The following is a 10,961-nucleotide window of genomic DNA, read 5'->3' as shown; positions in this document are numbered from 1 at the left end:
CGATGGACATTCTATATAAAACTGTCCATCATTTTTTAAATAATAAGACTAAAATTGTAACATTAAAATTTCTCAACAAAACAAATACATACATCTTTCGTAGTTTTTAGATATTAAATCCCTACAAAACATGGTCTGATCTAATTCAACCTTTTCTTTTCGTGTATCTTGGTTGAACTGATAAATACATATGTAATTTAAAATTTTTCGAAGAAATTCTTTAATAAATTCCACCCCTCAGACAAGAAAAGAAGTAACAATTTTATTACTTTTGTTTGTTAAAAGGTTACATCATCCTCTAAAAAGTTGCAAAAAATACGTTGTCATTTTATAAATAAAAAAGCATTTCTTTATCGGAGAACAAAAACGAAACTTAAAAGTATGCAAGAAAAAATTAAAGTACAAAATATATTTTTTGTGACCAAAATGCAATTTCATGCATTTTGGAAACCACTGACTTCCATACAATCATTTATTCTTTATATATACTTGCGCTCGAGCAAAAAAAAAAAAAAAACAGTTTTTTAAGTATATTTTCGAAATGTATGTACCTAAACGAAATAATTATAGTTTACAAATTTATAATCTGTATCTGTTAATAGCTAAGAACTACTATAGTCTGACCAGCGAGTCGTGTCCCCTCGAAACCGCAGCAAATTAAAAAAAAAATTGTGATGGTAATACTGAAAATACTGCGAAATACTTTTTTGATACTTGTATCATTATTCTCGAAGGAATATATTTATTTATTATAGTTATATCTTTATCCTGTTAACTAAAAACTACATGAAATAAAAAGGAAATAAAAACATGTAATTATTTAAAAACAATATATTTATGCAGATTCATAATCAAAATCAGAATCAAGAAATTCAATGCATAAATCGTCATAATCATTATTATGTAATAAATGTATAGATCAATTATATTTAATACCATTATTACTACCACATTTGGAGCAAATAAATAAATAATTATTATTATCACTTCGAGCGAAACACAGCTTTGTTGACAACACCCTCTTACTTTTCAGATCTTGAATTAAATCCTTAATCTTTTGTTTAGGTTCATCGTGTAAACCATCTGGGAACAAATAAATGAAATGCATGTAAAAATCATCTAAAAACTGTTACATTTCACACATAAATATTATGACCGCTAAAAAGCCATTAAATTATCAAAATCTTTTGAGTGTCATACCTGCTAACGAAACAATTTCTTTGAAAATCCGTTGCTTTTCCACAAGTACTTGCTCCATGTCACTTTTTAAATGATTATAATTCTTAATTATGGCAAATAACATGCCAGGAATACTACTTTTACGTTTAGCCATTTTAAATCCAAAATTAGGAAGAAAAATAAGCGTATACATATGAAAAGGGAATCAGTGACACATTGACAGATTAATAATGTTGCCAACATGAAAGTTTCCAAAAATAATGAGTGACACGACTCGCTGGCCAAACTATAACGTACAGTGCCTTACGGTGTCTATATCTTGTACACTAAATTACATAGATAAAATAAAAACTTACTACTTAATTACATAGATAAAATAAAAATTGGAAATCATATAGTTGACTCCTTTCTTTTTACGCAAATATAATGAGTGCTAGCTTAGACCCTAAGTATACCAATAGTAAAATTATAATGATTACTACGAGTATATTTATTAATAGGAAATCTTTTGCTTTAATAGCAATGCAATCGATAAATATAATCAAAATTCATTTTATCAACAAGAGTTAGCTACATCTATAATCTATGAACTCAAACTTTGAGATAATCCGTTCGATTATGGTTAAAAATTAGATAGTGGTGCCACTATAAAAAATAAGAGACTGTTTACAAATAGATATACCTAACATAGTATTGACAGCAGCAAAGCAATTTGTTGAATAAAAAAAAACGAAGAAACAAAAAATAATCACATTATTTAACATATGTTACTGTATTGAAAATTGAACATAATCTAATGCAGCTGGGCAGTTATTCAACTAAATAGCTAACGCTAAACATATCGCTATTTTTTTTTTGATAGGTGAAAATGGTATGGTAACTCCGCCTGCTCTAACGGGATACGCTAGCAGAGCACCAGTGAAGGGTGATAGATGAGAATGAAAACAGGCCAGTTAGCCCATCATGATGAATTCATCAGGAATTAACCATGATAGTTTCCAGGGAGAACCGCGAGGAGGTCGACCTGTTTGGGTATATTGTTAGCAATGGGATTCTCAGTCTTCATTACTAACAATCCCTTTTCCCCCAACATATCGCTATTAGGTAGTTTATAATAAGTCTATCGTCCAATAATATTTGGCCAAATAGCTAACTATTTAACAGGTTATTACAGCATTAATAGCCAGAAGAATAGCTAAGTTAAGCATAGTTAAATTATAAAAATTTCGGATAGTTACCATCGTTATTACAGTATTTTTGTTATTTATTGTTGTTAGTTACTAATGTGATTTGATCATTTAGCTAAACGTTGACATGATGATTGGCCAAATTTATTTGTTATTCTTTAGGAAGCTTACAGCTGTAATAATAAGTTATTACAACTATACTTAATATATATATATTTAGTAATATAATTAGTATGTATAGTTAAATAACTATACATGACAACAATAAGCTAATTAGAAGCTACCATATATAGTTAACGAAAATTGAATTACTTAGTCTAGTCTTAGTTAGCTCATCGTGACGAATTCAACGATAAATTAGTCACAATGGTTTCCAGGGGGAAACCGCGTGGAGGTTGACCTGATACCGTATCAGGTTGATAGCAATAGGAACTTACCTCCCGATTATTTACAATCCATTCCCCCCATATGATGGGTATTTAAGGGGGATTACGTCTACTTGCTTAAAACATTTCTTTTTTTATCTTTTGAATTGAGGTAAATAGGGGGGACAGGGATTGTTAGCAATGGAGTTTGACATTCCTATTGCTAGCAATATGCCCTATTAGGTCGACCTCCACGGGGGTTCCCCTGGAAACCATCGTGAACAATTCTTGTTGAATTCGTCACGATGGGCTAACTGACCTACTTCATCCTCACTTATCATCCTTCACTGGTGCCCCGCCGGTGTATACCGATAGCGCGGGTGAGGTACCATTCCATTATCACACATTAAAAAAAAAAACTGAGGTAAATATAAAATACTGCAGTTGCATTCCTTTGCCTATCCTTTACAAGAAGAGTAAAAGGGGAAAATAAAATTTTAAAAATAAGAAAATACAACACATGACGGATATTTAATATTCGAGTTTAGCCAATGGCGCGAAAACTGGACTTGTTTAGCTTTTAAAATGGATAATATGAAGAAAGCCAATAATTTTTTTGATAATATTGATATTACTAGCCCAAATTTTTACAATATGCTACAAGATTACATCGAATTCGATTTAGCACGGCTAAAAAAAAGTTTAGAAATAGTAAAAAAATTAAGAAGTGAGTTTATATCTAATTATAAATTATTACTCTAGGTGCTTAATTCAACATTTAGAATTATTCTGTCACTGTTCTAACAGCTATTGAACAATTATTTACTAAAATTATAAGGAATCGGCAATTTTTTTATTATTACAGTAACGGCTGCTGAAATGGAAGTGGAGATTGCAGCAATTTTTCATGCAGATTTACGACGTCAAATAGAAGATTTAAAAAATACTATAGTAGAAAGCGATGAAAACTCCATATCAAAATAAATATGAATAGCATTGGTTAATAGTACCAAATCAATATCTGTTATTAGATTTAAATTAAAATATAACAAATATAAAATAAAGGTTTTCATTTCGTGATGCCTAAACGTACTTATCACCACACAGGTATTCAATAGAACTTGAGGCCCTGAAGACAATAACTAAATGCATAAAAATATTTTTGGGTACACAAATGTAGATAAGTAAAAAAAGGGGTTTACAATATGCTAATTAGTTAGTATCTCAGTAATGAAATAGAAAAATGTATAGTAGTTATTTATTTTATAAAGTCAAGCTGTCAAAGAGTTGGTTACCCGTTGACCTAATATTTATAGTTCACATTATCTTAATGCGAAGCAAAATGATAACATAGTAATAACAACTTCATTTCCTAAAAACCAAGCAGTTATATATCGTGAATTAACATTAATACATTAACACTATATCTTAATTTTGTATTCGGACACGTTTTTTTTTTATTAAAAAGGGACTTAATTAATGTATCAAAATGATTTTGTTATCCACTTGGATGTTGATTGTGACAACTTTATTCTTGGGATGTCAAGGAGAGAATGCGTCAGCTTCACCGCCCCATTGTACTGTAATAACTAAAGGTAAAATTTTGTATTGTGTTAATTATAGTAAATATTTAATATCACAAATAAATATTTAAAAATAGATTAAGTATCCACTCCTTTTTACTAAATATAAAAAGTTGTAGGGTCACATCCATAATAAAACCAAGATTGCATGAGATTGCATTATACTTATAAATCTCAGGTACTCGATTGTTCTTACTATTCTACTAACTTTTCAATGTCAATACATTAAATATTTTTATCTAAAGTCAACATTTCGTAATAGACCTATGAATAAGTGTACTTAGATTCGTAAATAAAATAAAGTAGGGAGCACCTTAATATGTGTCGGTACATATAATAATCAAATCGATCCTAATATATAAATCCTATCGATTTACATTTTTTTTTTTATTTTCTTGATTGGTATACTTTGTAAGTTCACCAAATATAAATAATAAACAAAATTAATAGCTATATGTAAATAATAATTACAATAAAAACTAGGTATTGTTATTTTGTATCTGTTTCAGCTACAGACTATGCCTACAAATATAGATTTGATTATCCGATGATGTATATTCCATCAGGCCAGCAAGAAGCTTACCAGAAAGTGAGTTATTTACAATATGTAAACCTTATTAATATTGTATAATATGTGAGTTTATTTATTGTAAATAAATTAGAGAGTTCTCTCGTGAGAATGCTTGCCGAGAGGCCTAGATCATTATTAGAGATTAAGTATAACATAGTTTTTAAGTACACTAATAAAACAAAAATGGATCCAAGTTGTCTAAAATAAATAAATATAATTAATTAATTAAGAAAAAGCCAAGGACCTCAGAATCATCAATTACCCACCTCAGTTTCGCAAGATGAATGCCTATGATTATGCACGTTTATTTAAAGGCTAAGCCCTTCTTTAAAATAATTTTCAGTACGCTAATGACGACGCTTACCAAGTTCTATCAAGTAATATATTCTATCATTTTCCTGCTTATGACTGGGAATAACAAAGAAACCTTGTTTGTCATTCCAAAATAGAAAAAATATTATTTATTTATAGTTTAAATAATACATAATGTCTCTGTTTATAAATCTGTAATAATATATATAAGGGTGGGATATGGCAAAAACATTATAAGGTAAAAGGGCAAATAACATCTTAATCCTCTGGCAATGCTTGAAGGAAATACACATGATAATGGACTCACTACACTCTGTTATGTCCATGGTTCATGTCCACTGTACAGGCGACGGTTATCCCCTTTCTATCAAGTGGGCCGTCAGTTTAGTTGCATAAAAAAGTCAATACCTACTTAACACCTAATTAGTCATACATGTTTTACTCCGATAACCTAAAAGGTTAAAAATATAAAATAATTTGCAAATATGTACTTAGAAGACCTACGGGTTAATTCGATTCTCAGTAATATCTACTTATTATATGTTACTTGTATATTATTATCATAAAATTATTACTTAACTACAATTCTTTGAATTTATATGGCATATTTTTCTTTATAATATTTTTTTATACAACTTAGAATGGCAAACAAGCTGACGGCCCACCTGACGGAAAGTGGTAACCGTCGCCTATAAACATGAGCAGTACCATGGACATAACAGAGTATACTGTTTCGCCCATGATACCCCCCATGCATTGCCATTCTTGAGGACTCAGATGTTATTCCTCTATACCTTGTAAATTCACACCATATCCCACCCTTCAAACCGAAACACAGCTATGCAAACACAACTGCTTCACGGTTGAAACACGAATGGGACAGAGTTACCCAAGCAATCAACTTTTGTACAAAATCTCCCTATGGTGATAACTCCCTCCCTATAATATTGTGATATTATATATATTACTACTGCTATACGAATAGGTATATTGCGTACCTTATAAATTATTAAATAATTAATATATAAATTTATTTCAAATACATAATTAATACCTATATCAATATATTTCAGTAGTTAGCGGCCTCTTCTATATGTTGTTGTATTACATTTTTAGTGTAATTATAAATTACTTTTAAAGAAATAAGAGCCATAGATACGTAAAGAGAATATGATTTGGTTGACCAATTATCCTAGCAGCATCATCATCAAGCTAGATCATCTTGGGTTCAGTCGGTCACTCTCAATTCATGTCGCAAATTTATCCACCGGAAAATTTTATGTCTCATTTTATAGCAGTTTTATTTATTTTTCGTTTTATGTTCATTTTTTATCCAAAGAAAAAAAAATATTTTTTTTGAGGAGAAATAAAATACATTATGCACTTGTTTTTTTTTTGCACCAGATGTTTTGCATTTACCCGCCGACAGTAAATAAAGCATCGGCCACGGTGTGCGATTGGGCTGCACCTCCGCAAGTCCAGTTCACCCTCAGTGATGAATATCTGCACGTGGTGCGTCAAGATCCAACTGGGCACTTTCTTGGAAATGCTCTCATAACAACGTATCAGTTCTGCGGCCACAACATATCACATGTACAAGCTGTAGAAGACAATGAAATTGGAAATAGTATAAACTGAAAAAAGAAAATTAAAATATATATTTTTATCGTTAATTTCAATAAATTGAAAATAACCATTTTAATTTATCAGATATATATATAAAAAAAAATTATCTGAAACTATTTTTTTTTATTTAAACATAAAGTCACGTAAATATTTCATTATATTATCAAAAAGATAAATCACATTCACTACAAGTAAGAAATAGATTGCACTTGGATGGATACAAAGGTACAGGAACACCTAAAAACGTGTATAGAGGACGTATAAGAAGTTATGTATATTTATTGTCAACTAAATCATAAATGCATGAACGCATTGTTAATACATATTCTAAATAATAGTCGGCATTAAAAAGTCAATGGTATGTATTCACCTGCAAAAACTATTTTTCATCGCATTAAGTCCCGATAGTATAGTATTTACAATAAGCCTAAAATAATTATGTATTTATTTACGTGTTTATGTACGAACAGTTGTTTTAATAAATGGATGTTAGTAATTCCATCACCTCCCATTATTATTTATTATTGTAAAATTGTGTATTATTAATAGTAACATTTGCGCATAAAACCTTTAATAATCGATTCAAACAAAAGACCATGAAATTGTAATCGGTTAAGAAAATCTGGAATTATTCACGCTGACGTTTACTTATAATATATAGTAGATAACAAGATTATAATATTAGTTTCTTATAGTAAAGCCACCACACTGTAAGTAACAAGATGGTTGGAAAATTAATATGTTTGGTGGTTTTTATTGGTGTTGTGGCGGGAGAAAAATATGTTTTTGAATTTGGTAAGTACATTATTATGGCCATACTTGTTTTTGAAGTATCTAAAGTTAAAACCTTAGACTATATAGATAGAGTGTCTTCATACAAATGCTTCGACAAAAACGGGTCTACTTTTTCATAAAATTTTGCGTAATAAATTGTCTTATAATATTTATTTTATAACTATTTATTTTATTTATTAAATAATTCATCAAGACACATTTTATGCATAACTATATAGAACCTTGATAAATAAAAAGAGTCAGCTAATTTGACAATTAGCTGACAAAAAGTTAATCAGTTTTTGAGACTTGATGCACTGTCTATAAAGTCTAAAATTAAAACCCTGTATTTTATATTATGTATGTAAAAAAATACTTCATTTCAATTTATATAAATACAGTCGGAGGAACTGTCTTTATATAAACTGAAATGAAACTCTCTACCCAAGAAAATTATCATGGTGTATGCTAGTGTTCATGTCTATAGGCAATGACTACCACTTTTCGCAGTTGGGCCACTTGTTTTCCATTTCGAATTAGGTACATAAAAAAGTAGGTCTATCCTAATCGCTTAATAAACTTATTAGCTTTGTTGCGATTTTTATTTTTTTAACTACTTTAGATACCTTATCTAACTCTAGTACTATGCGCTAGTCTACAATTTTTTATATCTGTTAGTAATTTTTAGGTATTGACCAAGGACTAGTATTATGTAGCGAAGCAGGAAACGTTGGGGCTTTCGAATATAATAAAAAAATAAATCTACCCGTAAGAAATTTCATACCTTAATTATTATTGACTTTAATGTTAAGAGCCTAAAATAAGCTATATATAATACATTTGTATGCATGAATAAATCTGTTTATATTGTTCTATTTTTAACCGACTTAAAAAAAGCAAGTTCTCAATTTGATTATTTTTTTTATATTTGTTATCTTATAACTCTATCAGTTCGAAACCGATTTGGAAAATGATTTTTTTTTTATATAAAAGGATATACTTACAGATTGGTCGCTTATAAATTTTATCAAAATCGTTTAAGTGCTTTAGTTTTAAAATCAAAACAACTGTTTTTTTTTTCAGAATTAAAATCGGTTTATTTTATGGAAGACAATGTTTAATTATTTATATGTAGATTAAAAAAACCAACAGTATGCCTATAAGTTGTCTAGTACCTATAAATAAAAAGCTTAGTTCCGGAATAGATGCCATTATGTAATTTGTTCAATAATATTTATTCATACTTATACCTTTTCACTGAAATTTCATATGATAATACATATGAATATTTTCATATAAGTAATACATATGAAATGAAACTTAAGAAATACAAACCTCCTGTACAAGTGTTATCTCTATTACAATACACTATTTCTTTGGTTCATTGCATCACATAAAGAACTTAGAAGATTAAGAAGGACAACTAAATAATTTTTTGGTGAAATTGTATAATTTATCTACCTAATAATTATTTTTACAGATACCAATGGGAACAAAAGTCACTTATGTAAAAGTAATAGTGGACGCCTTTGCTCCACCTAAGGTTGAATTTGATTCAACATATAACCAAGTTAAACTCAAATATTCTCTTTTACAAATAACATTTTCCAGCTACCAAATTATTGCCAAGGGTGTGTCGATCGTTTAGATAATTGAAACGTGACACCTGTAGTGTTGCATACGTCTATAAGCTACAGTGATTGATCGTTTACCATCAGAAAGGCTGTATGCTTGATTGCCACCTTGGTGTTATAAAAAAAAATTGGAAACCTCTGCTACAATTTTTTTTTGTCTATTTTATTCAATTTATACCGCATACATAATTTATAAAGTAATTAATTAGTTATTAATTTTACACACGATAATAATACTTTTAAAATTAATGTCTAAATAGTAATTTCAATAATAATAATATGTAATCTTTTGCAGTAAGTTATAAAAAGTATATATTTCTCTAAATGAGTATTGTAAGTAACCGAATTGTATAAAATTCATTTTGTATATATTTATTTTTTAAATAAAAAGTAATGTAAATCTACTATTAATTTATCAATATATTGTATTTATTAACTACTAATAAATTACTTCAATTGATATTGACTTTATTTATATCGTAACTGTCTAACCACAGTTTTTAATATTTACGCATGTAATTTATTAGTTGTTCCGTCTATTAATTGTTAATTTACGCATGTGTGGACAGGTACATACCTATAATTGGGTTAAGTGAGTTACAAGAAACAATAATAATTTAAATATAATCAAACAATTTAAAGTACAAGAAACGATTTAGAAATTAAGTCCAATTTAGATACTAATAGCATCAGTAATTAGATTATAGTTTATTACTTTACTGATTGCTTATTCTAGTCTTTATCCCTATTTTACCACTAACTATAACGAAATGAATTATAAAAGTCGAGGTAGCAAGAGTTGTAAATAATAATTTGAGTCTTAGGCATATACTTTTCTCTGTTTACCCCACAAGAGACTTGGCGTGATAGAATAGTAAAATATATAAACAATTTTTATTACATTTAATACGTATATACATATAAATAATATAAAAATCAACAAATTAATAAATAAAGTTCCAAACCAATTTAATTATTTTACATGAATTTGATTACATACACTCGGTATCTGAAATTAAAATTTAATTAAACACTTTGTAATTTTAATTCAGTACAAACGTACCTATTCTTTTCCCAACATCAAATTATGAATAAACATGTTCGTGTCCAATTTACTGTTTCGATTTTTAACATTTATTTTTATGTTGATTCTCATTATTTTTGACGATGGAAATTCATTAGATGTTATGGTTTATAAATATATTAAATTATATAAATAAATATATCATAAGATTTTTTTAGGCGCTACTTTATGCCTGTCATGGGTATAATTATTTATTGTGAAAATAAAATTACAAAACTACTTGCGCTATTGGCATACGCTGGCTAATCACCAGTGAATGATGAAGATGAAACTGATGAACGATGTAGATGGAGTCCCATCGTGACTAATTCGTCAGAAATTAACCATGCCGATTTTGAAGCGAGACTAAGTGGTGGTCGACCTGACAGCTAGCTATAATGAGGAAGGAATTTTTATTAATAATCGCCGCTAGTTTAATACCAATACAGTACAGGCGAGATTAAATATTATTCGATTTACATTTTTTAAAAAACCTCAGTCAAAAGGAATATGGTCTTTTCTTGAAGGTTATGATGTCGTATCGGTACCCTTTTACGTATACTTGTATTTGATATAATATTCTCAGAAACACTTGATCATTCATTGTTCGCACTATTCCGAGCTTCGTCGTTCGCTTTCGTAAATTGTCTTGTTTGTTTCAAAGACG

The 10,961-nt window shown here is 28.8% G+C and overlaps 2 protein-coding genes across 2 annotated transcripts in view; both read left to right on the top strand.

Moving 5' to 3' along the window:
- The window catches only part of LOC113519625 (uncharacterized), a 46,105-nt gene extending 37,917 nt beyond the window's left edge, over positions 1 to 8,188 (top strand). Inside the window, exons 2-4 of the mRNA XM_052900428.1 lie at positions 4,155 to 4,326; positions 4,824 to 4,903; positions 6,602 to 8,188. Coding sequence (XP_052756388.1) covers positions 4,221 to 4,326; positions 4,824 to 4,903; positions 6,602 to 6,835 — 420 coding nt within the window. The 5' untranslated portion in view covers positions 4,155 to 4,220 and the 3' untranslated portion in view covers positions 6,836 to 8,188. The remainder of the gene's footprint in view (positions 1 to 4,154; positions 4,327 to 4,823; positions 4,904 to 6,601) is intronic.
- On the top strand, positions 7,481 to 9,691 carry LOC113519626 (uncharacterized). The gene is made up of 3 exons (XM_026904757.3): positions 7,481 to 7,618; positions 8,286 to 8,365; positions 9,078 to 9,691. Exons 1-3 carry the CDS (start codon positions 7,546 to 7,548, stop codon positions 9,243 to 9,245), a joined length of 321 nt encoding a protein of 106 aa, XP_026760558.2. The 5' UTR covers positions 7,481 to 7,545; the 3' UTR covers positions 9,246 to 9,691.
- The last annotated feature ends 1,270 nt before the right edge of the window (positions 9,692 to 10,961 follow it).

Source organism: Galleria mellonella, unplaced genomic scaffold (genome assembly GCF_026898425.1).
Source record: "Galleria mellonella isolate WM207_F2 unplaced genomic scaffold, CSIRO_AGI_GalMel_v1 utg65, whole genome shotgun sequence".
Taxonomy (NCBI): Eukaryota; Metazoa; Arthropoda; class Insecta; order Lepidoptera; family Pyralidae; genus Galleria; species Galleria mellonella.
Note: the sequence above shows the minus strand (reverse complement) of the source record. Positions and strands in the feature narration are given on the sequence as shown.

Bases quoted from the DNA above. Each gene is read 5' to 3' on its own strand.
- LOC113519626 (XM_026904757.3), top strand. From the start codon at position 7,546: ATGGTTGGAAAATTAATATGTTTGGTGGTTTTTATTGGTGTTGTGGCG. The intron at 7,619-8,285 runs GTAAGTACATTA...AGTAATTTTTAG, and splicing joins AAAATATGTTTTTGAATTTG to GTATTGACCAAGGACTAGTA. The intron at 8,366-9,077 runs GTAAGAAATTTC...TTATTTTTACAG, and splicing joins ATAAAAAAATAAATCTACCC to ATACCAATGGGAACAAAAGT.